The sequence below is a fragment of the Sceloporus undulatus genome, chromosome 5, assembly GCF_019175285.1.
Source record: "Sceloporus undulatus isolate JIND9_A2432 ecotype Alabama chromosome 5, SceUnd_v1.1, whole genome shotgun sequence".
Classification (NCBI taxonomy): Eukaryota; Metazoa; Chordata; class Lepidosauria; order Squamata; family Phrynosomatidae; genus Sceloporus; species Sceloporus undulatus.
Window position 1 is genome coordinate 20,216,885 of NC_056526.1, and position 27,982 is coordinate 20,244,866.

Here is a 27,982-nt window from a genome sequence, read left to right on the forward strand (position 1 = left end):
CCAGAGAGGTTAAGCATGTGATTAATTCCCTTGCTGAACTCAGCTGAATGTACAAGTCTTTAATTTTGGCTCAGCTGCACCTGTTGTGTTTGTGAGAGCATACTGTATTGCTATAGGCTATAGCATTGCCTTCCAGAAATGTGCAAATATAAATTTAAAAGGAATCTGAATTGGTGTTAATGTTGAGATAGTCCTATGTTTTCCCCTTGTGCCAACGTTGTTCACAACAGTATCTAGGATATTTAATCTTTGCATGCTTTTGCACACACCCATCCTTTCCTAGGTCATGTTGTAATCCAACACGCTGAATACTAGGTTCTTGGAGAGTGTCAGTGTTCTGTTTTTAATAGCCATTGGCTGACCCAGGTCAGTTTCAGGTCAGCCAGGAGGTGATGCATGACAGCCCCCTGGAGCTTACATCTTGGCAAGGTCTATCTTTTTAGCAGGGAACGATGAGAAATGAGCTCTAGTTCAGAAAGACACCATCTTCTTTCAGTTCCTCCTTTGATTTATGCACATAATTCTGGAAGTTGTCAAAAAACAATAAATTTGAGCTCAGTTTAATTCTACTGCTTGTTGGGAGAATTGAGCTATCATGCTCTCCAATATGTCACAGATGAAAATTGGGACACAGATGACCAAGAAACACCCAGACTTGGTCAGTCTGCAGTGGGCTCTTTCATTTTGGTGTAACTTCAAGATTTTGACCATCATGTGAACATACCTGAAAATCCTGCTAGTACATGACATGACTTCTAGGATTTCCAGAGTAAAAATGGGACAGAGCTCCTATTCCTTTATTGGTTGTAATAAACAGAATTCCAGCAAATGTTCCATGTTACCTGGTTGCATGACTAGTAACACTAGCTGAAATTCCCTATCCTATGCAAACCTTCAAGATACAGTAACTCTTTCCAGTTTGCATTCAGGTAATCTTAGCAGGGGTCATGATGTTGGAAAGTCACTCAAAAGTGGAGAGTTCTGCTAATAATTATTGAACAGGGTACCTTAAAGTTGCCATGTAAAATGCCTTATGTACAATGCATTGTTGTGTAGAAGAACGAATTTCAGAAGATATAGTTTTTGTGGATTTTTCGGGTTATGTGGCCATGTTCTAGAAGAGTTTGTTCCTGACGTTTTGCCAGCATCTGTGGCTGACATCTTCAAAGATTCTCTGAAGATGCCAGTCACAGATGCTGGCGAAATGTCAGGAACAAACTCTTCTGGCCACATAGCTCAAAAAAACCACAAAAAACTATGGATGCTGGCCATGAAAGCCTTCGACTTCACTTCAGCAGATATATTTCTTTAACAAACAATACCTACTGAAATTTCCTTTATAAGGGAAGCAGGAGCTCTATCCTTCAATGTCTTTTTCTCTTTTAACCAACATGCCCTCCCTTCACAAAATATCAGGCAACTGATTAAGCTCTCTTGAGATTTAGCAAATAAGTATTTCAGTGTGTGCCAAGCCAAAGTTCCTTTGAGTACCTGGGTGCCCAGCATGATGGATCCTGGACCCTGCATTAACTTCCAGCATCTAGACAAGTTATTACTTTGGGCTCAACTTCCAGAACCCATTGTTTTCTCTGGCAAGGGGATTCTGGGAGCTATACAAGTTGAGTCTCTCTTATCTGTGATTCAGAAAATCAAAATACTCCAAAATTGTCCACGTGGCTGGCTGAGATAGTAACATCTTTGCTGTCTGATGGTTCAATGTACACAAATTTGTTTCATGCACAAAAGCATTTAAAATATTGTGTATAAAATTACCTTCAAGCTATATAAGTTATATCAGAAACATAAATGAATTTCATGTTTATATTTGAGTCCCAACTGCAAGATATCTCATAATGTACATACAAATATTCAAAAATCCTAAAAACTCTGAAATCCAAAACACTTCTTGTCCCAAGCATTTTCGATGAGGGAGATTCAACCTGTACTTCTGTTTACAGTCATAGCAAGGGAATATAGTGGAAAAAAGAAAGCAAAGGCAATTTGTCTCCATTTAATTCCTATGAATGACTGCATACTCTTTAAGTGTGCCAAGTAGGCCATAAAACTGTCTATTGACATCCTTTTGCCTTGATTTACCTGCACGGGAAATGTTGTACGTTGTAAAACCACAGCCAAGATTGTCCTTATCATTTATTTCAAGTTGTTCCATGGGAGGGGATCATGTCAGAGGTAGGGATTACAACATAATGAGCAAAATTTGGATGTTTGCTTAAGATCATGTTTGGGAACAGTCTTCACTTCCCACTTAATATATTTGTATATTTATGACCATATTTCCCTGAGACAAAAACAGGGCATTGGGATGGCAAAAATGGGATGGGGTTATGTGATATTCCATATTCATGAAAGAGTAAGATGATAACAAGAGTTTTATTGCATGAATATATTTAGCTAGCAATTATTCTTCAGTGGCGAAACTCATGCAAAAATTTAGATAGACTGTATTTCACCACAAATGTACCATAGATATTTCTCCAGTTAAGTAATCTAATGCAGCAAATTTTGGTTTTTCAACACCTTATCATAAAATTTCTCATACACCATGACACAATGTTGTTGTTTTTTGGAAGCCACAATTTTAAGCAGGGATCTTCAAACCAGAGTAACTTCTGGCTGGAACACTGGTCTATATATAACAGTTCCAAACCCAGAGAACTCCAGAGCCAATTTCCAAAATTAATGTAGTATTTAAAAGGGGGAATTCACACACAGGCACACACACTCACATGCATACAAGAACTAATGAAGCAAAGGTGGTAGGTAACAGTGAGTTATAAGATTGCTAAGACTCTACCAATCCTGAAGTGTAGCTCTGATTTTGGGACAGTTGGGTTGGAACTGTTGAGGTAGTAGCTGCCAACGAAACATGGGGTGGCCAGCTGCTGAGGTGCCCAGCTGAAATTGAACAGTATGCCTGTCTGATTCCAAACAAGACCAATTTGTTAGTGCTGAAGCATACCCAGATATTAAGGGCAGTATTTCAGGATGTGAGGGACTTAAGTGGCTTTCCCAAGGGAGAAGAATGGGGTGTGATACATCATCATCATCATCATCATCATCATCATCATCATCATTTGTATACCGCCCTCTGGCAAACCAATCCGGGCGGTTAACAACAGTAAAATATAAAATATGACAATTAAAAACACTTTATCCCTCCCCCCCTTAAGACAGTATTAAACAGTATAACATATTAAAAACACAATATCAAGCATAAAAACAGCAGTTAAAACTAAAAACCCTGATATCCCTCTGTTGATCCTCAACCATCACTAAGATGGGGCCACGGGAGGAATGAGGGAATCAGGGAACCTGGGAACCTGGGCTGGGATGGTTAATCTGGAAAGGCCTGCCGGAAGAGATCCGTCTTGACCGCTTTTTTAAAGCTGTCTAATGATGTTATCTGACGGATCTCATCCGGCAGGTCGTTCCAGAGTTTGGGGGCGACAGCAGAGAACGCCCTCTGGGAGGTTGCTGCAAGCCTAGATTTTAGAGGCTGCAGTAAGTTCCTCCCAGAGGACCGGAGAGCGCGGGGAGGATTGTACGGGAGGAGGCGTACATAATGATCAGACAATCAGTGTAAATGTTCTCAGATGAAAAGAGTTTCATTCCCAGAAGGAAAGTCCCTTTCTCTGCTATATGCAAGCTATCTCCCAGTCCAGCTCACTTCCATCCCTCCTATAGCCTAGGGCAGTGATGATGAACCTTTTAGAGACAGAGTGCCCAAACTCAAAGGTGTTCCTGCACCGGGTATCACCCGGTGCCAAGGGGTGGAATGTCAGGGGGGCAGGACCTCTGCCTTCCAGGGGAAGGACTTCCTTGTACCTCGCAGATCATTTAAGGCCCGGGGGGGGGGGAGAGGAGGAACAGGTGCATGCCTTGAACTGCCTCCCTAGAGGCAGCTGAAGGCTCTCTTCCCTGCTCTCCACATGCCCTCAAAAATGGCTTTGTATGTCATCTCTGGCACATGTGCCATAGGTTCACCATCACAGACCTAGGTATTATACTGACTCTGATCTTGAGAGATCTGATCATGGCTGAGTGCCTTGGGCTTCCCCCATGCTGAACTATCTGGATCAACCTGGTATAGCTGGTTTCATGTGCCAGGGAGCCCCCATTTGACAGGATGTTTGTTTGATATAGATTTGATATTGAAAGACATGGAGAGGTGATTGAGAGATGGATCTTGGACTACACTAATGCAAGCAAGTTAAACAGCATCTATCTCCAAAACTCTTTCCTGAGCTTGCTTGATTACCACAACACAGAGAAAAAGGGGAGAGCAGATAAGCCAGCCTCACCAATTATCTTCCAGGATGTTAAGAGCATGGATCAGTAAGTTTGGTCACCAAAATGAAAATCATAAGGAAATTAGGAGCTGATGAAAGATAAAGTTATCCCTGGATGCCTGTTAGAAGATGCTTCCAAGGGCTCTCTAGAAGGATCAAAGTGTTGTTGTTCAGTTACGTAAAGCGTAACTGACCTGGTTAATTTCATGTGTGCATGTTGTTAGTTTTGGACAACAGATTTGCTGAAACGCAGTAGGCTGCTTTTCTTTTTCTTTTTCTCTTTCTTTCTTTCTTTTTTTGTGTAGTGTAGGAAACTACCTCTATTCCTTCCAGGTTATTTCAGCCTCTGGTATCAAATTTTCTGTTGAAGTAATGCTCAGGAACACATCTGCTTTGTTAATTGATGTATACCTTTATAGAACCATACATTAGTAAGGAATAGCCCAATTGGGAACATGCTGCTGGTGTCAAGGGACTTCTCAATAACAGTGTCATTTTTATTTTTTTTGGTTTATATTCAACCTTTCCATAGGATGCTTAAGCCAATTATACCAACATTAGTCAGAATTCCTAAAAATCATGATGTGTCATAGTTCTTAAATATGTGTACAGTATATTTGTAGATATTAAATGACAGGTTTGTGGCAGATAGGATTGCTGGAATACAAATTCAGAGTAGATGTTTAGTATTGAAAAGTATGGCCTCTCTTTGCCCTGTTAAGTCATTGCACTACGAACAAAGAATAAGATTTTGCAAGAAGGTGGGATTTGCATTCGGTCTCTTGTTTTCTGGCTCAAATTCCAACAGAGTGTGTGGCAAACACATTCTGTATCCTCCTCTTCAGACATGTCTGGCCGGCTGTACAACTTTAAAGTGCCCAGACTTTTGCTCCCTAATGTACATGTTGCCTCTTTGTTTTCCCGGTCTGAATTGCCTGGGTGACTCTCTGTGTTTTATTTGGCATTCCACAGTGTCTCACTTGCAATTAATGGCCTTTTAATAAAGTGCTTTCCCAACTAGGCTCTGCCAGCAGAGACTCTCAAAGAAGGTTATTTATCATTCACATGATCTCGCTCTCTCTCTCTCTCTCTGACTCTCCTGTTGTCCTTTTCCTTGTGTTCTCACCTAAAGTCTTAAAAGGGGGCAATAGCAATCATGTTGTTTGGGGTAACTTAGGGGATATGAGCAGCCCATTTTATATATGTAGCCAAATTCCAGAATATTTGGAAGTTCCTAAAATTAAAAATAAATCCCAGCAAAACATCTTTAAAGACTAATAATCAATTGTTTTATGAAACAGTCTTCTTCATCAGATGCCTGCAATGTTATTGTCATGGGGCAAATAACACACTATACAATCAAAGAACAGTTGGACAATTGGAAGAAAAGATCAAGAGCAGTCTGTACAGGGATTTGGCTGCTATAACATCCTTGCTGGAGGGGAGATGATACATGTTATCAGAACCAAAAGTCCATAACCAAGGCTGCAGCCCTGGGGGGGAAAATGATGACTTGTAGATCAGGCTAAAACATATTTATGCTAATCATAAGCAGTTTTGAAAGAGAATGAACAACATTCTGAACTGACAAAGTTTCCTGATGGGGAAAAAAGTCTTGGGAAATCTCAAGAGTTTCTCATTCTTTTTCTTTTAATCATTCCTGATTATTCACAAGTTGCATCAGGTCTCTTTCTTGAAATATGCTCCCTCCCCTCAACACATCCTGCTGCTTTGTGTCCTTCCTCTCCCACTGATCATGTGTCACACAGTGTCATACAACATTTCAGAAACTGATTTTCATCCATTTTCATTAAGCATCTTATAAATTATTATTCAGGAGTCATAGACTGCATCCACAATGCAGAAATAATCCAGTTTGATATCACTTTAACTGCCTTGGCTCAGTGCTATGAAATTTTGGAGTTTGTCGTTTTGTGAGATATTTAGCCTTCTCCATCAGAGAACTCTGCAGCCATGACATAGTATACATCTCAGAATTCCCTAGCGTGGAGCCATGGGAGTTAAGGTGTTGCCAACTTGTATTATTTCTGCAGTGCAGATGCAGCCTCAGTCAAAGGGCTAAACTGCTTTAGCAATATTATACTAGTTAAGGTGTAGGATCATTTTGTTGTAGTGTTTCAGTTGCTTGATCTCTGTTGAATGTATCTTTACTTGTCTGTGTCTGTATTATCCTGGAACTAGCTAAAATGTCCACTGCAAGTGAAACACAATTAATAGATGAGATTTTACACAATTAAGACAACTAATTTTAAGTGAACTGTGCATTGCTGCATGCATTTTTTGCGCATGGCCAGAGACTGGCTACTACTCTGTTGAAAACTGTAGCACTGATGTTTGGTGATTTGTGGTTCAGTGAATCTGCTCTGGATTCTCGTCTGAACTTTAAAAGATCTATCCAAAGTGCTGAAGCTATTTGGGGTATTTCTAATTTTCCCTCATCTGAATTTCTAGTTTTATTTCTTTGTCCCCCCCCCTTTTTTTTTTTTAAAACAACTCTTTTTTTTAAATTGAAAACAACAACTCATTTTTAAAAAATGTTTCAGAAGTCCAGTCTATAAAAAAGCTCTGGGGATCTGTCAGGGATGGTATTTATCATTTGTAGAAATAGGATGGCGTGGTCTAAACACATTTGAGTCAGTCTTGCCTTCGGCACTTTCAATTTTTAAAATATTTGTAGGAAATTAAGAGGCTTTTGCAGAAAGACTGTGAGCATCAGCAAGTATGCATAAATGAATATGTTTTTTAAAAAACAAACAAATCCTACCACTAGTAAGGAGACTTGTAGAGATTGAAAGCTGTGTTGTTTTTGGTTTGTCATGCCTTTTCTAAATACCAGAATTTGGATGTAGGAGAGGTAGTAGTTACAGTGACCAGGAGGCAGTGACCTCTTTTTCAGCTATATAGCAAACAGATGGGACTAAACACACAGGACTTGAATGTGGTTGCAGAAAACCCCTGAAGGTTCTCTGGATTGCATTCAAAATGTTTGTTTATTTTCAGCAGTTGTACGTTTTACTCCAGCTCTCTTTTTACAGTAACATTCACTACCTCCCAATGGGCTGCGGCCCCATTCATTGCTAATGCTGGTGAATGAGACAAGCCTAGAGGTTGCTCAGTGCGCTCCCATGTGGCTGCCTTGAGAAGAGCAGTGCATGTTATGTGAAGGCTTTCATGGCCGGCATCCATGGTTTTTTGTGGGTTTTTCGGGCTATGTGGCCATGTTCTAGAACATGGCCACATAGCCCAAAAACTCCACAAAAAACCAGTGCATGTTATATTTAACATGCACTTCTGGGTTTTTAATGTTGTGCTATCTAAATTTTAATGGTTTGTATTTTTAGCATGTTATATTTTAATGTATAACTGTTTTAACTCTTAAACTTCTTTAGTGGTTTTTATGTTGTACTGTTTGTATTGTTTTATAGTTGTTGTTCGCCACCTTGAGTCCCTATATTGGGACAAAGGTGGGATATAAGATAAATAATAAAATAAATAATAATAATAATAATTTATTGTTCGTGTGTGTGTGTGTGTGTGTGTACACACACACATAAAGTGGGGATGATGTAGTTTGATACATCTGGAGGTTGATGAAGGCTGATCTAATCTGATTAAAAATTTTGAGGAGCTCCAGAGCTTACTCACTATTCTGATACATTTTGGTTGTTTTGGTAAAGGTCTTCTTTTGATTTGAGAGTAAAAAATAGCATCTGGAGACAGCTGAGGGGCACCTCCAGTCAGGTAATGTAAGAGCATCTAGACTCAACTGATGGGTACAGTTCTTAAAAGTCCATTAATATATTTCTTTTTCCTCCTTTAGACAGCTAATGCTGGCTCCAGAACAGAAAGCATCATCAACATAAATCATTATGCAACTAAGAAAAGTGTGGCTGAGAGCATGCTGGATGTGGCCCTGTTCATGGCCAATGCAGCGCAGCTGAAGGCAGTGCTGGAACAGGGACCTTCCTTCCAGTATTATGCTGCCTTGACTGCTCTCATCACCATTTCCCTCTTCTTCCAGACAGCCATTGGGATTCTCCTCATTATCATGGGTAAAACTCTTTGGCTTCTTTCCACAGGTCCCACTGGAGGACTTCACAAGAGGAAAAGTGACATGGAGCACAGTGCTTTGTTGCTCAGAGTTTGGAAAAGCTTTTTTGGGGGGGAGGGGGGAGGAGAGATATATAGTCAGCCTTCCATATCCACAGATTCTTTATCCACAGATTCAGCCATCCAGAGCTTGAATATATTAACTATATAATCCCCACACAAATCTTGATTTTTTGCCATTCTGTATAAAGGGCACCATTTTACTATACCTTTGTATTTAATGGGATTGGAGCATCCACAGATTTTGGTACCCACCCAACTGTCCCCAATCTGCCCAGAGTTACATTTTTAATGCTTTACATTTAAAAAAGAAGTACAGCCACAGAGCAGATTCAGGGTGCTTCACTAGCAGGAGAACTGATTTTGGTGATTTATTGGTAGATAGATAGATTTTACCATCTTTCTCTTGACAAGTGGTTCACAGAATGAATTAAAACAAAGTCATCTAAGTAATCTAATGAGAAAAAAGTGAAAAACCAAGGCTGGTATCCTACATTGCAGTTACAAATATGTAACCTAGAATTATGGATCTCTAACTGCTCCATATTCAAGCATGCTGTGTAGTCATCATTATGGCACTATTTCCAAATTGTAAATGCTCCCCACTGCAAACCTACCTTAGCAGCCAGCAGTTGCATCAGGCAATGGAAGTCTGTTCTGCTGGTGACTGTGGAGCAACAGAAATACATTTTCAGTCTCCCTCCATCAGTGATCTGCAGGGTAACCATCAGAAATAAGACCTCTGTTGCAACTCCTTGTGGCACTGCAGGTCACTGGTGGGAGAAGATTGGAAATATCCTGCTGTGCCCTAATCAATTCTCAATAGTTTTATTTGTCCCAGACACAACATCCATTGCAAACATTCTGATAATACAGTGTATTTAGTACTATATATCATATACTACTGGCATGCTTACTCACATTAGGCAAAGGGATCACAAAGAAGCTGACTATATAAAATGCTGAATCAACAATAATAATGCCACCTACAGCAACTGATCCCCTTTGCAGTCCGTTGCTGATGTCTTTAGGAATTTGTAGCAGATCTTTTGAGCTGCTTCTGTGAAGGTGGATACCTTGAGCGCAATGGATTTAGAATGTTCTGCCAAAAGGTCACACATAATATCAAATAACATCCAGCATTCCCTCACTCTCCAGAGTTCTCCCATGGGGTCACTGTATAATGAATAGTGTAATAGTGAACTAGGGAGCTGTTCACACTGCATTTTAAACTGGTTTACAAATAAGTGTAAACCCCAATGGGGTTGTTCACACTTGTGCCGTGTTTTCCTGAAGGTCGTTCACATTTGCACCAGGCTTTCCTGACCTGAATTCGGGGGCGGGGGTGGACAGTGCAAATCCCCATTCACCCAGGTTTTTTTAAGATGGGGATTTCAAGGATTCTTTTCAAAAGAACCAGGGGTTTTGCAGGAGCTGCCAATGGGAACTTACAAGTCGATCCCATTCAGAGCTCCGCTCTTCCTCCTCTTTTCTCTTCCTCCTCTCCTCCACCTGCTATTGCTGCTTTTCTTCTTTCTCCTACCTCCTCTTCATCTTGCCCTCGCTGCGGCGTCTGTTGTCCTTCCTCCTCCTCTGTCCCCCATCTGTGCCCTTCCTCCTCTTGCCCTTGCCCTCATCCTACTCTTCCTTCTCATCATTTGCCCCCGTCCGCGCCCTGATCAGCCTTCCATTGCTTGCCCTTGCCCTCCTCTTCCTTCCTCTCATCTGCCCCCGCTGCCGTGACTGCCAGGATCGAATCTCTCCATGGCATTTTACCACGTGTGAGTGTGAATGGGAATCTGGGATAAAATGCCATTGAGAGATTCAATCGTGACAAATCAATGACATGGAGAGATTTAATCATGGCAAATCCATGGGTTATTTCTTTAGTGTGAATGGGCCCTTAGTGTTGCACCTCCCCAGAGTCATAAATCCATAGTCACTGTGTATAGGGGCTCCAATTACTAATGAAACAGATCTCCATCACTCAATGTGGCTTCTGGCTGTTAAGACAGGTTTAAGTACATGGTGATGGGACATACAATCTTGGATGGTCCTCACTTTAGTGTTCATAGTAATGTCTTTACATTTTAATATGGGACATTGTTATTATTGAGAGAAATCCTTGTTCTTACCATGTCTCAGTCCTAGGAGCTTTAGAGCAGCCTATGGTGCAGATACATATTTAGAAATAAGTACTAAAATTTGAAGAGTCTTCTATGTGGAGAAGGACACTGCCCTGTGTGTCTCTTCAGTCTTTTACTGACCTGATCTCAAGTGCTGCTAGGCAAAATTAAGGCCCTCATTCTCTCTTCTCATGGTTCTTTCTCTTTAAACTGGACACAGAGTGGACAGTCTTTCAACCAGAGGTTCCCTTAAAACAAAGGGTTGTCCTCTGACAGTCAGCCAAATGGAGGAATGTCCTCTGTACAGTAAGACACATGGCTACCCTATCTTTTACTAATAGGATTTTCCCATAGTGTGTAAAGCTGTCTTTGATTGTTAATAGATTTGAAAATATCTCCTGTGTTGAAGAAGTTAATGGGCTCATTCAGTGCTATAGCCTTCTCCCAGGGTGTGTATCCTCTTTCACCATCCTGCCTAAACCGTGCTTCTGAAAGCTATAACACCCCCAGGGTGGTCTCTTTTTCTTTTTTAATTTTTTTAAACCAACCCCTTGCATTCCTGTGCTGCCCCTATGGTTATATACAGAGAGCCACAGTCTCCCGTTCTATTTGGCCTGCTCCCAGGTCAGCTCTTCTGTCTCCCTACATGATAAACACAAGCCTGTCTTTCTCAGCTTGTGTGTTTGGCGTTGAAAGGAATGGCAGGGTCATGAACTTGGGCTTCATACAGCTGCGGTCCTGTTGCATCAATAGAATCTCTTTTCTATATATAGGGCTTGATTATGAACACTGAGCAGCACCCGTTGGCTTCTAGCTCCTTGTAGGAATAACTGCTCTGGCTTTTAAAGTTCTTTCATAAAGAACTGAAACCATCTTCTCTCTCTTCCATCCTCTCTTCCACCTTCCTTCAGCCTTTTTTAAATATGGGCCTGGCCATTGGGGTAGTTGGGTTTAGTTTTCCATTCATTTTGAAAAGGTAATAACAGCATTACCATGTTTGGATATGAGAGCTGGACAGAGAAGAAAGCAGATAGGAAGAATATTAATTCATTTGAGATGTTGTGTTGGAGAAGAGTGCTGAGGTTATCTTGGGTGGCCAAAAGGACAAACAAAAGGGTCCTCAAACAGATCAAGCCCGAATTCTCCCAGGAAGCTAAGATTATCAAATTAAGGCTGTTCTATTTTGGCCACATTATGAGAACACATGAATCACTGGAAAAGACAATAATGCTAGAAAAAGTAGAAGGCAGTAGAAAGAGAAGAGGACTACACGCCAGACGGATAGACTCAATCAGGGAGACGACATGCCTGATCCTTCAAGATTTGAGCAGAGAAGTAGAGGACAAAGGGGCTTGGAGAGGTCTCATTCACAGGGTCACTATGAGTTGAGCTTGACTCGACGGCAGCTATCAACAACAGCAATAATTTCACAAGGGACAATACAGCTGAGAGCCTGCATTGGGAGATATATTGTAAAGTTCTGTACAGTCACAGTTGTGGCATGTTTTCCCCCCTGAATTACCTATTCAGGACCAATGGGGGCTGTGAGGTTCTTCAGAGCCAAAATCTGAGATCAAAGGACAGCTCCTGATCATGTTGTAAATGCATTAAGTACTTACCACAGCTGCTCATAGCTTATTATTCAAGCACGTGTACATATAATATTTTCCTGTTTGGAGATTAAGAGAGAAATTTTAGGTAAAAGGCCTGCAGTACACTAGTGGCTGGAGTAATGGCATATGGCTCTGGAGGCCAGGGTTCAATTTCCAGCTCAGCCATGAAACCCTGGATGACCTTGAGTAAATCACACTCTCTCAGCCTCAGGAAAAAGCAATGGCAAACCTCTGGATAAATCTTGCCAAGAAAACACTATGATAGGTTTGTCTTAGGGACTCTGTAAGTCGGAAATGACTTGAAGGCACACAGCACACACACAGTGGCTCACAAATCACAAAATAGAATGTGATGATGAATGCTCCTATAAAAATCCCACGTGCACCTTTGATGGAGGGGCAGAGGAGGGGTCTCAGTTTAATTGAATGAATTCTTTATAAAGAAAAAAATATCTTGAAAAGAAAAGGTCTTCTAGCCTGATGCAGAAGGTTGACCAATCTTGTATGTTAAAAAGACAAGAAAAGATACACATGTACATTTTAAAACTTCATGCAGAAATTGTGTTCAGTGAGAAGCAGCACTGTATAGTGGTTACAGTGTCAGAGTAAGACTGGGAAGATATGAGTTTCAAGCCGCATTCAGCCATAAGATTCACTAGGTGACTTTGGGGCAGGTACTGTTTCTGCAAAATTCATTATTGCATTTTCAAACATATTTCAGATGTTTTCTCCTTGCTTGTGAGGAGAATAAAAGAATTTTTGTGTATTTTTCCATTTTTTTATATTTTTCTGGATCTTGAGACTAGTGCAAAAAATTCAGAATGGTTTTTGCATGCAAAATTTGGCACAAAATACATTTCAGAAAAAAGCTTTTTTGTTGGTTTTTGCTATTGTTCTTTCTGCTGTTTTGTGAGGTAAAATTCTTGTTGATTTTCTCTGCTATTGGGTTTCTAGATGTAACAAGGCACCTTTCTCTTTGTCATGGAAAAGTTTTGTGTGACAGAAAGAACCAGGTATCATATTCTACAAAGAACATGGTAATAACATCACAAAGAGAAGAATATGATTCACTTTTTGGTTGGGGAGAAAGGGAAATGTATTGGGGTCCCTCAGTCTGACCTCTGCCTTTCGTTTGTATTATGTCTTCATAGCTCGGTTGAACCTGAATGATGTGGCAAAGCAGCAGCGCCTGGATTTGCTCAACAACATTGCCACAATCCTCGTGTTCATCACAGTCATTGTCAACATTTTCATTACAGCCTTCGGTGTGCAGAAGACAGGACTCTATCCAAGTGGGTATGGTCGGAGAATCTACTGAGCCTTGCAAGGGTAAGAAATGGGAGAGTTGCTATTTATCTTATCCTTCCCCTACTCTCCATTGGCCCTATTACTCCAACCCTGCTGATATTCAATCATCTGTGTTTGCTGTTAAAGGAAAGTATGTATCTTATAAAAGATGGATGGCATCCTGATCAATATTTACAAGATCATTAATCAGATATACAATCTTGTAATTTTTAGCATTTGTATTTATTTTCATCAATGACTGAACATGATCCCAAAAATTGACCTCCTAAACCAGGCAATACCTCAACCAAAGGGTTTCCCAGATGCTGCAAATTTGGGCACTGGAAAATTTGGGCACCTGCAGTGCTATCCTGGTTGCATGGCACAACCCTCAGGGTCCTGCTTCAGCTACTTATCTCAATGTGTCCCATGACCAAGAGAGTGCTGCAGTCAACATTTCCTACTGCCCCAGTTTGAAGCACCTGGGAAACACTTTGGTTGGGATACTGCCTGTCATAAGAGGTGGATTGAGTGGAGGGGCTGCTATTGGTAGAAATAGCTACAACAATGGAGCTGTGTCACATAGCTACATCTAATGATATATGATCTTGGCCAATATTCTCTTCACTGCCACTGAGATGCTCAAATATGAGCAAATTTTGTTTGCATTTTTTTTAAAAAAATCTGAATTACTATTGATTTTCATTTAAATCACCTTGGGAGCCTTTTTGAGGTAAAAATGGTTTCAATAATGTGCTGGATCCAGATTTAGGCACGTACACCTGGGCTTCATGCTTTCCTCACCATTGTATCCTCTAGGCAATCAAAAATGCTACACAGCATCAGGAAGAGGCACCTTCCATAAAGAGATCTTGATTGATTGGTTGATTGATTGATTGATTGGGAGAAGGGGAGATATGAATATATACATTCATACGCAGCCACTTCTTCTCTGTGTCAGACCCAAGGCAGATTTACAGTATAAGTTAAAACAGAATAGAGCTAAAATGTGACATATGAAAGCTTTAAAAAAAAGCAATTTTATCAAGTTAAACCAATTTAAAATGTGTTTAAAAGATAATAGTGAAGTAACAGTAATGCTTGCATTACAATTGATGGCTTGTGTAAACCAAACGTTTTTTGCCTTTTCATGAACGGTACCTCAACCTCATTTTCATGGATCGCCTTTTCTCCTTCCGCACAGCCTGTCCATTTCAGTACCGTTCCCCAACCCTTGATGTAGCATTTGGGGGTGGTGAAAGGGCTACTGTGAAGAAGGGGGCTGGGGAAGTCCATTCCCACCAACAAATCCAGATCCAACAGGATAAATACTATGAGACACTCAAATTAATTCATGAAATTTATATCACACACTGATTTCTTGAGGCTTTCAGCAATATAAAAATGGGATAGAAAATACCGTAATTGATGTGTAATTATAATTTCAAACCAATAAGAACTGGATAGTATAAACAGGAGCAGAAAGCATACTAATTCATAGAGACAGAATCAACTTTAGTTCTTACTAAAATCTGCCAACCAATATGGAAAACAAAATGGTGGCCCACAGTTTGGAAGTGATCAATATACATTCCCACCCACATTTGATCCATTGTGCAACCTTTATATTCTCAGGAGGGGAGCAGAACTAGCAATGGGGCCATTGTGTAACTGCCCTGATGCACAATGTGTCCCATTGCATAGTGAGAGCCACCGTTGTGCAACAGGACATCTTGTGTGGTGCCCCATTGTGCATTGTTGCAATTCACCAGCCTGAGGCATATTATATCAGCAGCGTAGGCCTCTCATTGTAAAGTTATGCAGTGTAGCAGGATCTCAGCCCCCCCTTTTAAAAAAGGATAATAAAATTCAGGATATTCTACTGAAAGCATTTAAATCATACTGTTTTACCCAGTCCATATTCCATTGAAATAAGAAATGCTCCCAGAATGGCCATCCATGTGGTGGAATCTTTCAAGGGCTACATTTGGAATACATTTGAAATCCTACTTTATATCAGGTATTGCTGGGAAAGGTAAGATGCACAACTATCCTCAACTTTTTGGCTTTCTTTGCAGGCTGGAGCACATGACGGATGATCAGGATACCTTCTTACACTTTTACTGACCTCAAACCTGATGTTCCATTTGTGACTATTTGGATAAACTGAGTCATGGACCTTTGGGAGTTGCTTCATGGGAGCAGTCACTACAATGTGCTTGCTGTTCTGAAAACTAGAAAATATTTTTTCCTATTGCAGAAGAAGAATATCATTTCAATTTAATCCATAAGAGAATGTGCCCCCACTCCAACTCAGAGTTACTTCTTTTCTCAATATTCTGCAATGAGATCCACAAGCAATTCTGCAAAAGGGCTGCATAAAAGCAAAAGCTGCCTAGCTAGTAAGAAAGGCGCAACCCTCAAGGACCGAACAATATACTCGTAAACTGATAAAAGTAGTAGCAGTCATTGTAACAGTAATTGTTAGGGGCAATTGTTTCTGCAAAACCGAGTAAAACTGCAGATGAAAGAAAAACCTGCAATAACTTGGTAGTCAAAACATTCATGACTGCCAAAGTATGTCCCAAGGGACACTAACATGTAATGTGCCCAAAGTAAAAATGAATTAAACCACCTCTACCTACCAAGAAAACAGCCTACTCAGTTTATCTCTGGGTGAGAAGAAGGGCACCCATTTTGTCTCTGGCTGTGTTTGTCCCTGTTGCTCCAATGAAAAAACATCAGGGCTAACCAGCTCAGCAAAAAGAAAATTTGTTTAGAAAAGGGACTGGCACAAAACAAAGTACAGGTTCAGTCTCCGGCGAGGTACAGACTTTGCAAATGTGCCATGCTGGCGCCAATTTTAGGGTTAGGGACCACACAGCAACCACACGTTCCCTAACCCTAACATGGTGCAGCACTGTAACAGTGGCGGTGCCCCATGTACATGTGCGCTGCCATTGTTACGTAAGCGCACACGGCATCTGCATGTCGCCATGCGGTGCTTACATAACAAGGCTGCGGCTTCCCTCTGGGGGAAATTAGGCTGCCGGCAGGCCGCCCTTTCCAGGCGGTCGTCCCACACTTCCCTTATCTGGAATTATGAAATCTGAAATACTCCAAAATTCAAAATTGTCCATATGGGTGGTTGAGACAGTGATACCTTTGGTTTCTGATGGTTCAGTGTACACAAACTTTGTTTCATGAACAAAATTATTTAAAATATTGTGTATAAAATTACATTCAGATTTTGTTTATAAAGTGCATATGAAACATAAATGAGGTATCTCAATATTCCAAAATCTGGAAAAATGTTTCCAAAATCCAAAACACTTTTGGCCCCAAGCATTTCAGATAAAGAGATTCAACCATGGCTGGCTTAAGCCCAACCTATCACCAACATGCAGCTTCTGACAGGTTACCTCCAAGAAGATACTGTATGTCCCCAAAAGATAAAAAAAAGTTTGCCCACCCAAGAGCATTTCTCATGTTTTCATTCAGTAATAAGTGGTGGCGCAGAGGTTCTAGTGTGGACACAGGACTCCTGCATGGCAGAGGGTTAAACTGGATGCCTTGTGGTCTCTTCCGGCTGTATTATTTGGTTCTACAATTTTACAAGGCGTGTTGTATACCTGGAATTCCATTGCAAACCCACACCCCCATGTTATGTTCAGCAGAAGAGAAAGTACTGCGCACACAAAATTATGCAAGCATGGAGTCAATGCTCCCTAAGCTCAAATGGCTATATTCTGCATCATGAATTTTAATCCTACTTGTATATGTCTTTTTATATAGTTAGATTACAGCTTGGATCATCATAACCACCAACATATGGGGGTGATGAACTAGATTTCAAATTTTTTACTTTTTAAAATAAAAATATTGTTCATAGTCATGCAAAGTATGTTAAGGCTGCACATGTTAACCTTATTTTTTTTTACATAGTGCAATGTTCTAGACTTTTTTTTAAAAAATCATTGCTGTGCTTTGTACAATTTTACATTATTTTGCAAGGACTTGCATTGTTGTTATCCCCCTTAGAACTGGAACATCTTTTGCATATTCCAGGCATTATTTGCTTTCTCCTTATTTATTAAAGTATATTTTATCCTAAGGTGTTGTTTGTTCATTTGTATATTCAGTTATAATTTTTCAGTGCAGGAGACAGTGGCAGATATTGTTTTATGTCTGCATATACAGTCGGCCTTTTTATACACGGATTTTTTTTTACATGGATTCAAGCATTCATGGTTTGAAAATGTTTTTAAAAAGAATAAATTTCAAATATCAAACCTTGATTTTCCATTTTTTATAAGGGTCACCATTTTGCTATGTCATATTTAATGGGACTTGAGCATCCAGAGATTTTGTTATCCATGGAGGATCTTGGAACCAAACCCCACATATAGCACGAGTCCACTGTATATATATATGTGTGTGTATGTGTGTGTGTGTGTGTGTTATGTCATTGTGGAAGTTGGTGCTCTCTGCTTCCCCCCACAAGGATGCCCCCTTTCTGGATGCAGTGTTGCACTGTGATGCTTCCCATGGCCATTCAACTGCTAAGAAAAAGCACAGCAAATCAGAGAAGCATCTCGCTCTGTTCCCATAGCTAGATGCAGACTGATAACATCATCCGCTGAGATCCCAGTGAAATTTTTCCTCAGACTGATTTCCTCAATCTGCATATCACCACCATTGGAATACATCCAGATGCTTCTCTAATCTCCTCTGCCCACTCTCCACCAGAAAAGTTATGACACTGTGACAGTGTAGTAGTGAGTCCTGGTGGTAGTGAAAGGAGAGCTGTGGCAGAAACCTGCATGCAAAACTCTTGACAATAAACTCAGCCATGTAGAATCTCATCCAGTGGATGAGAAACTGTTGCTGTTTATTGTTGATATTTTGAGTGATGAACCTTGCCTGTGATTCCGGTCCGGTGCCAAATGGATGAAGATGCCAGTTATCTCTCCAACACAGGAACAGAACAAAACTCCAGGCTTTCAGCTTGCTGGAACAATGCCTGGAGAAACAGCTGCTAGATCAAAGAATCACTCTCCAGTAGTTCACTCCTTAGAGGGCTTTATTACTTTGTTTCAAATAAACACGAACTAGTCACTACTCTTCAAAAACTCTTACCGACACACCACACTATCTCAAACTCCCAAACTCCCACAATCCACCAGAACAGCATTTTCCTTATATACAGAATTACCATGAGCTTAATAGGCAGAATTATTTTTTCTTGTTATGAGAAGCAAGGGAGATAAATGTAACATTATATAAAGTGTAATTGTATTGAGTTGTACGGAAACTAGATGCTGTTAAATGTAGAGTTATGAAGTTGTGTTATTGGATATTTTAATCAAAAAAAAAAATTAAAAAAATTAAAAAAAAAAAGAATTACCATGAGGTGACCACTAAGTCCAGCCTCTTCATTTACAAGTTGCTATGCACCACAGACACCAATCCCTCCAGACTGAAGACATAGCATATTTACATTTAGTCCTGCTCAGTTGACCTTGAGCATCCGGCTGCTGCTCTGGACTCCAGCTGTAACCAATTTAGGCTTCTGCAGCCATTGCCACATCTGAACATTTTCACCTTCAATATACTAACATATCTCAATAATTATACAGAAATATTATTAGCTTGTTCTGGTAGTGGAGATTGGGTCTTGCATGCACATTTTTCCTGCTGGCTCTGACCCACTGAAGGTATAATGCTCCAGTGCAAGTTACCAAAAGGATTCCAGTCCAAGTCAAAGTACTCTGATTCTGTGAGTATAACATAGTATAAGGAGTTTTTTGGAGTTGGGTGCAAGCAGCAACAGTGAGATAGAAGAGAAATCCACCACCACTGCCACAACTATCTCCTATGCTAACAGAGTTCATCAGCCAGTAGGATCATGGCTGTGGGCTGCTTCCATGCATGCTTTTCTCATGCAGTTGTCCTGCTCATTCACAGAATTTCACAGAGGACATATGGAGTATGTATTCTGAGCAGGGACCAGTTAAAATGCTGGCAACAATGCTGCAACATCTGTTTTTTAATGATGATATGAAACAGCCCCTTTAGTGATGCACTCATCTATAAAGGTTCTGGCAAAAATAAAATAGCCCTATTGATCTTTGCAGAATGCCTGGTTTGGGCAATGCACAGATTACGGAATTAATGGATTAATTTTTTAGAAAATTAACTTGCTTGTGTGCACAGTAAAGGGAGAAGTGGGATGAAAAGAGTAGACATGAAAACATGTCAGATGAACCAACCATGTTGCACTCTTATTGTGGGAAGAACTCTGTCTGAAAAAACAACAACAAGAAACCTTCTACTTTGATTATTGTAAATAAGAGACCACTCACATTATTTGATAGGATGGAAGAAAGGCACCCATGTAAGTTGTAACTGGGAAAAGAAGATATTTCCTTCCATAAATGTGTACCTTTTATTTCTCAGTGTTGGTGGGCAGAGGGGAATGAACGTTGTGATTGCTCATCATCACTAGTAAATGTTACAGGCCAAGAGGGAAAAAAAGACACAGCATATTCATTTTCAATAAGAAATCTGTATTTATAAACTCACTGAGGTGCTTCTGCTTCTTCTTACAAATAAGAAATGTTGGGAGTCATCTTTAAGGCACACATTTCAGAGATGCACAGAATTTAAATAAACCAAACATTTAAAATATTTACTGTAAAAACAGAGGTACTTCAAAGAAAGTCACATTAAAAATAATGACTCTGAAACAATAACAATATATGATGCCAGCAGTCCTATTCATTTCTGTCTTCTGCCTTGACTGGAGAGCAAACCTCACCCTGGATCCTACACTCGGTGTTTAATGGTGTGTCTGAGAAGCAGGATAGGAGTGAGTAGGTGAGCTGGGCTGGAGGATCTCTCAGGATTTGGCAAGTCCTTGAGGACCACACCTTGTGGGGGTTTTAAAGCACATATATGTGCACACACAAAAACACAAACTGATCCTTCTTTTCCCCCTCCTCCTTAAATGGGAACTTGCTCTTTTCACAAGGGCAGTGAGGACAAGATGCTGCTCCAGCCTGTCCACATTGTTCCTACCTCCAACTTTCCTCCTTCTCTGATCTTGTTGCGCAGCAATAAAGATGCCCTGCACTGTTCGCAATAGATTTTGCCTATTTCCTGAAAGCTTGACTCTGTGGGTCTTCAGATCTGCTCTGTGAAAGGGGCAAAGGTGACATAGAAATAGTTTGTATGGTTAGGAAACATTTGCTATGGTTTGCTGCCAAATTTCAGCAACAAATTGCAGTAGCAACACACTGTGCTGCTGTATTCCAGTAGTGTCTTTGTTTTAGTTGATTGAATGGAGGGAGATAGCTGCAAGATGGTCTAGCAGGTTACATGTTGCTGTGGGCTGCACTTTCTCCCACTTCTGGGTTAGAGAAGCCTTAATTGTGCATCACAATCAATTTAATCTGCACATGTTTAAATATGATCCAAAAATAAATAAATAAAAATTTAAAGCTACCATATACACCCTGAACACACACAGGCTGCACCCGCACTGTAGAAATAATGCAGTTTGACACTACTTTGACCGCCATGGCTCCAACTGACAAAATTCTAGGAATTATAGTTTTGTGAGGCAACAACACCATTTGGCAGAGAAGGCCAAAGACCATGTAAAACTACGAATTCCAGGATGCTATAGGATGGAGCTGCAGCACTTAAAATGGGGTCAAACTGCATTATTGCTACAGTGTAGATGCACCTGCAGTCTCATTTGAATTTGGAAGCTAAGTACCATTAAATGGTTAGCTTGGAAAAGAGATGGTTAAGAGGTGATATGATAGCCCTGTTTAAATATTTGAAGGAGTGTCACATTGCAGATGGAACAAGCTTGTTTTCTGCTGCTCCAGAGACTAGAACACAGAACAATGGGTGCAAGCTACAGGAAATGAGATTCCACCTCAACTTTAGGAGGAACCTCCTGACAGTAAGGGCTGTTCAACAGTGGAACAAACTCCCTCGGAGTATAGTGGAGTCTCCTTCCTTAGAGGTCTTTAAACAGGCTGGATGGCCATCTGTCAAGGATGCTTTGATTGAGAGTTTCTGCATGGCAAGGGATTGGACTGGATGGCCCTTGTAGTCTCTTCCAACTTTATGATTCTATGATTCTAGTACTTTGATGAATAATATGGATGTCCAAGCAGGAAGGAGCCCTATCACAAATCTCAGAGAGATACAGACAGCTAAAATTGGCAATACTAGTCTAGGCCAGAGTTGGGAATCACATAGCTCTTTGGGTGTTGTTGGACTGCATCTCCCAGTAACCTAAGTCAGCATAGTAAATGGTGAGGAAAACTGGGGGTTGGACTATAGCAACATCTGTAGGATTACATGGGTTGCTCGGCTAGACCAACCAATGGTCTGACTTGATACAGGCAAAATAAAAATCCATTTTATTTTACTTTATGGCCAACATGTCTACCCATGAATATGTTTCCTTGATATATTTATCTTCCTAAAAGGTTGGAATTATCAAGTCACTGTATCTGTCCCTGTAATCTTAAACATAAAGTATGGTGTTGAACATAAAGTTCAGTGCAAAACAAAATCCAGAAGTCTTGTCCATTTAAAAACTAATTTCTAGGACAGAATGGTCTAATATAGATGAATATGGCCTAAATCCTATTAGTTCTGACTACTGTAGACCCACTGAATCAATGGAATTTACCTACATGGTGACTCACCATTCAACAACAGATTGAACATTTCTACTGTAGTTGGGATTAACCAACAAGATGTCAATCATAATCTTTAAATAAATTAACAAGATACAACTAGCATATGTTTTTCCTCAAGAGAGGAAACAGCAAATGCATCAGCTGTTGACTTCCTACATTTAGAACTGAGCAGCATGTATCAAAATTGAGGCAACCAAAACATTCCTTCTGGTATGAAAGAAATGTTCTAACTCTTGGTTGGTTTCAGAAGGGAGCAGAGCTTATTTTATCCATTTTTCACACTTCTGAACTACACTGTCAAGTCCTCCACACACATATATATATTACACAGCAATGCAGGTGAGCTAGACAACTTGAAAAGCCAGCCTTATGAATATGCTGGTGGTGATTGGTAAAGGGAAGTGAGGATGGGATCCCTTTGTCCGCAGCATCTTACACAGACAAATTTCTGAAGATCCATTTCTGAACTCCAAATGCCATCTTGGGGTGCATAAGAGCTGGCACATAAAAGCTGCTGCAACTGGCCTTAATTATGAGAACTACTCTGTGCCCCAAGCACTGTCCTTCCTGGGATAAAATAATTGAACTTCTCTGAAACTGTCTCCCTGTGCCTGGATGTCTAAGCAGCTGGATTGTAGCCCTTTGAGACTGAAATCTTTCTCACACCACTCTACAATACTCATATTTACATGAATCAATCAGGACAGGAAGATAATTAATCCAGGACTGAATTGTCAACAAGAGCTGGTTCTTTATACACAACTATTATCAGGATTCCCTTTTTGTAAAACTTATTTAAGTTGTGCCTCAACTCTTGAACATTTGGAACATTTTCATACTGCCAAGCGCTCAACATTTCCATGGTCACAACACCAGTCTTACGCAGAGTGCAAATAAGCTGAATCAAAGCTGACATCATTGTGCCTTCAGCTCTCATATAGCCAGGATTCAGATTTTCTAATAAGGCCTCCCTTGTTCCTATGCCGTGTTTCCTGGCACCAAATACACTGTAAAGAGGTCTTTACAAGTATAGAAAGATTTGGGGTTATCAGCTATGATCATCACTGGGTAAGAGAGTAAGTTAGCAGATTCCTGAACAGCATATTATAGTCTGGCACTGTTCAAAACTCAATTTAGGAAAAAAATAGAGACTTATGGGCAAGCCCCACCCCCCACATACAGATGTAAAACTCAACTAAACAGCTTCTACCAATCTGCTACTACAACTAATTGAAAGGCTTATTTCCTGAGTATGTCATGCTCAAATCTTGCATCTACTAGCACAAAAGAAAGCTGCTTTGCTGGTCCTTCTAAAATTGCAATGCAGATAAGCAATAGGTTTGCATCTTCTTGTTGCTGTTTTATGCCTTCAAGTAATTTCTGACTTATGCTGCCCCAAACAAAATGGGGTTTTCATCACAAGACTTGTCCAGAGAGGGTTTGCCATTTGCCATTTCCTCTGAAGCTGAGAGAATGTGACTTGCCCAAGGCCACCCAGTGGGTTTCTAGAGCCAAGGGAATGTTTGAACCCTAGTTTCATGGAGTCCTAGTCCAACACTCAAACCACTATACCAAACTAGCCTCAATTCCTTTTCTTACGGAGGAGCTTACACCTCTCTCTCTCTCTCTCTGTCTCCTTTTCTTACACAGATGCAAGCACACCTACAGTATTCTTCATACACAATCAATACCTGGATGTAATAAACTGTAACTTAAATTTCTATTATTTTACAAAACAATATTATATCCTGTCCTTCAAAATTATTTTTCCTAGAATGGCTTACAGCACCTTGCAATAAAAATGCAAACCAGCCAACATTAGAATTGCACAATAAATAGAAAAAGCATATGAAAGCCATTGAATCCCATGGGGCTGACTTTTGAGTAAACATGCTAGGACAGTGAATCTACCTAGTGTTAGGCTTGAAGAAAGAGGAATTGGTCTCATGTCCATATGTCCAGTTCCTTATGTTCCATACTCAACATTTCATATGACTTGTGAAGTCGAAGGCTTTCATGGCCGGCATCCATAGGTTTTTTTTTGTGGGTTTTTCAGGCTCTGTGGCCATATTCTACAAGAGTTTATTCCTGACATTTCATATGACTGCTAGGATCAACACAATTCTGTGTCAACATCTAATTCAGGTCCTGGTTTGGTTTCAACCCCTTGACCGTAACTCAGTCAAATGGACAGCTGAATAATCCTGGAAAAAGAAATTTAATTCAGTTTCAATATAAGGCCCACGTTCCTTTTGCTGTACCTGAGCAAGGCATAATTGGCTTGAAGTAAAGAAAGGAACCCATTAACTCCTCTGTATCTCCTCAATGGATAGATGTGCAGGTATGCAGACACAGCTCACATTTGGTCCAAAGGCATGGATTTCGGAATTTTCGTTGTTGCTGTTCAAGTATGTTCAAAAGAAGATAATCTATACTTGATATGAATGTATAATTCTCCTCCTACCATGTTGGGCAAGTCACTCCAGTTCTGGCACATTTTCATTTGTACCCATTCACCGGACTACTCTGACTTCTGTTGGCAGAAAAACTGCCCTTCCACATAATGGATGCCAAAGAATTTAAGAAATAGTTCAGTTGCATGTAAGATCCATGGCATTATTTCTGCATTTTCTTTTTAATAATTTAAAGCATCATGTAATTTTTTTTAAAGAAATAGGAAGGCACTGTTCGTTTGTTTTTTAAAAAAAGGCTTTTGTGCTTGGCTAGGGAAGAATCTATATAGCAGGCTTCCTGCTTCCTAGAAGCACTGCTGTGGTGTGCTGGTGTTGGTGCAAAAGTATATTCACACTTTCAAAGGTCACTTTGCTGAATAAAAGATGCTAGAGGTAAGGCACCTTCTTCCTGAGTCTGTCCCCTCCCTTACAGAAAAAGTTCTCCATTCCACACTTCAACATCTTTTTTCGTTACATGCAAACATTTATATGTGAACATCTTAACTCGTGCTATGATTTCTGCAGGACAGAGGGATGTTTTCTGCTTGGTGGCAGGCCTGGATAAAGTGCCTGCTGGGATTCAGGAGTGCAAATGTTCCTCACACCTTCAATGGACGTCGGTTCCACATGCCCCATTTGGAGTGGTTCCACATGCCCCGCTTGGAGTGAAAGTGGTGGAAGAAATTCCTGAGAGAGAGCCGTTCCACCTCCAGACCAGCCTGAAAGATTCTGTGAGAAAAGAGAGGGAAAGTGTCAGGGAAGTTTCAACAAGACGGTCTTCTCTGCTGTGGCACCCAGGTTAGAGAATATCCTCACCTTAGAGGCCCAGTTGATGCCTATGGTGTTGTCCTTCCAGCATCTAAAGCTGTACTGAAATCCTATATGACCTGTTATATTATGTAACTTTAGGTATATCTAGCTATGGTCCAAAACACAATGCAGAAATAATCCAGTTTGAGACCACTTTAACTGCCCTAGTTCAATGCTAGGGAATTCTGGGAAATGTAATTTTATGAAATATTTAGCTTTCTCTGTCAGAGAGCTCTGGTGCCCCAATAAACTACAGTTCCCAGGATTCCCTAGCACTGAGCCAGTGCAGTTAAAGCGGTCTAAAACTGGATTATTTATGTAGTGTGTTTTGGACCTGCATGCCAGAGACACTAATCTTTAATCTTGTTTTAAGGGGGGGGCATTATTTATATATGGATGCATTTTAACCTGTTGTACGCCGCTTTGATTGCCTGGCAAAAAGCGGGATAGAAATTTTTTTTTATTTATTTACTAAGAAACTCTTGTTGTTGTTGTTGTTGTTGTTGTGTGCCTTCAAGTCATTTCTGAATTATGACAACCCTAAGGTGACCCTATCGTGGGGTTTTCTGGGCAGGTTTCTTCAGAGGGGGTTTGCCATTGCCATCCTCTGAGCTGAGAAATTATGACTTGCCCACAATCTCTGAAGAAATTCTAAAGAAACCCCTTTACTGAACTGCAAAGATATATAATGGGACTCCAGCAAGAGTGAGTACCTGATGTGCATTGATGTGCATTAGTTAAATGGACAGAGCCTGATTATTTTTAGGTAACTCAAAGGGCATGAAGAGTAGCACAACAGGGACGTTAAATGTTAACCTTTGCGATGTTGGGGACTACAACTCCCAGTAGGCCTAGTCAGCTTAACCGATAGTGAGGGATCATGGAAAGTATAGTAAAAAAAAAAGCTTCCACATCTGGATGGCCAATTTCCCATATTTGTTCTACAGGCTACACATTTTATTTACAACAAGAAGTGACCTTGAAGTCTTGTCCTATTCACAACCTGTTTTAGAAGGAAGCCAAGGGAGGCCAAAACATTGGAGAAATACCCTCCACGCCCTTTAGAGAGTGTTTGGGGGCATATTGGAGCAATGCTTAGGGGGCCCTGGGGACCACAAAAATGGTCCTGTAGGGTCGCATGGATGTCTGAGTTGCACATTACTTATCTCTGAAACAAATAGGGGAGAAGAGGATCTGCTATTGTTGCTACATAGCTAAAAACAAAGGGTGTTTCTGCAAAGTAGAATTTCTTCCCCACTTTCAGTACTGCTATGGTGCTGAAATGTTGGGAAAGCTCTCCCTGCCGTGTGTACCACCCTGAGTAGCTGTGATACCAGTAAAACCACATCCTGGGGTCCAGACGCCATAAGGTCTTTCTCATAAATTGCACAAATGCACCATGAATATAATTTAAATATAAAACAGGCATGAGCCCTGGTGGCACAGTGGTTAAATGCCTGTACTGCAGCCATTAACTTGAAACCACAAGGTTGCGAGTTCAAGACCAGCAAAAGGGCCCAAGCTCGACTCAGGCTTGCATCCTTCCGAGGTCGCTAAAATGAGTACCCAGACCGTTGGGGCAAATTAGCTTACTTGCTAATTAGCTTATTTGCTGTTCACCGCTATGATCTTTGGAATAGCGGTATATAAATAAAACAAATTATTGGCTAGAATCCTGCTAGTGTATTATGCTAGTGGTTGTACTTTTTCCAGGGGCAGACACTGGTGATGAGGGAAAGCAAACACAAATTGCCAGTTCTGAGCTACCTAGAAGCACTGCTCCAAAACCTTACTTCTTTAATGCGGGTATGTCCACAGTCTTTATCCTCCTGCTGCGAGTGCCTATACTAGGACAGTTATACTGGCACAGGACACCAACAGGGGTCCATTCACACTACACAGTTATAGCACTATATTCCACTTTAATTGTTTTGGCAACACCCTATGGAATCCTGGGAACTGTAGTTTGGTGAGGCACTAGCTCCTTAAACTGCAAAGCCCAGGGTTCTAAAGGATGTTGCTATGTCAATTAAAGTGGAATACAGCACTATATATGTGCGGTATGACAGGGTCCTAAGATTCTATCCATTGGCTTCTATATACATTTTCCTTTTCTTTTATTCCTTTTTTGCATTTTAGAACGTGGGACTCTTCTGATTTCTGTCCTGCACTGACAGCATTCACAAGTGACATGCTCCAGACCCAAAAGCATTCTTGTGTCATTAATGAAAACTGGCTAAGTTAAGTTTAGCACACTAACTGAGACATTGTTAGCAACAAACATCTGGTAGAAAGAGGTCATTTTTTTCAATCCAAACTTTTCTTCTGCTTTGACCATGAGCCATAATGGGAGAGAAACATCATGTTTATATTAATATAAATAACTTTGAGATAAAGCAAAGCATAAGGAAATGGACAAATTATCTTTCAAGTTTTTTTTAAAAAAATACTAACATTCAGTAACATGAAGAAGACCAGCCCCTTAATCATTAGAGGCTGTAGATGTCATTTGTATTTCATATCTTA

The 27,982-nt window shown here is 40.4% G+C and overlaps 2 protein-coding genes across 2 annotated transcripts in view; one reads left to right on the forward strand and one right to left on the reverse strand.

Annotated features, from left to right (window-relative positions):
* Positions 1–16,618, forward strand: part of NINJ2 (ninjurin 2) — a 62,979-nt gene extending 46,361 nt beyond the window's left edge. The window contains exons 2-4 of the mRNA XM_042469464.1: positions 8,152–8,383; positions 13,332–13,509; positions 15,546–16,618. Of these exons, the coding sequence (XP_042325398.1) occupies positions 8,152–8,383; positions 13,332–13,498 (399 nt within the window). The 3' untranslated portion in view covers positions 13,499–13,509; positions 15,546–16,618. The remainder of the gene's footprint in view (positions 1–8,151; positions 8,384–13,331; positions 13,510–15,545) is intronic.
* A 4,955-nt stretch (positions 16,619–21,573) lies between these two features.
* Positions 21,574–27,982, reverse strand: part of B4GALNT3 (beta-1,4-N-acetyl-galactosaminyltransferase 3) — a 95,495-nt gene continuing 89,086 nt past the window's right edge. Inside the window, exon 19 of the mRNA XM_042467868.1 lies at positions 21,574–25,375. Within this exon, the coding sequence (XP_042323802.1) occupies positions 25,246–25,375 (130 nt within the window). The 3' untranslated portion in view covers positions 21,574–25,245. The remainder of the gene's footprint in view (positions 25,376–27,982) is intronic.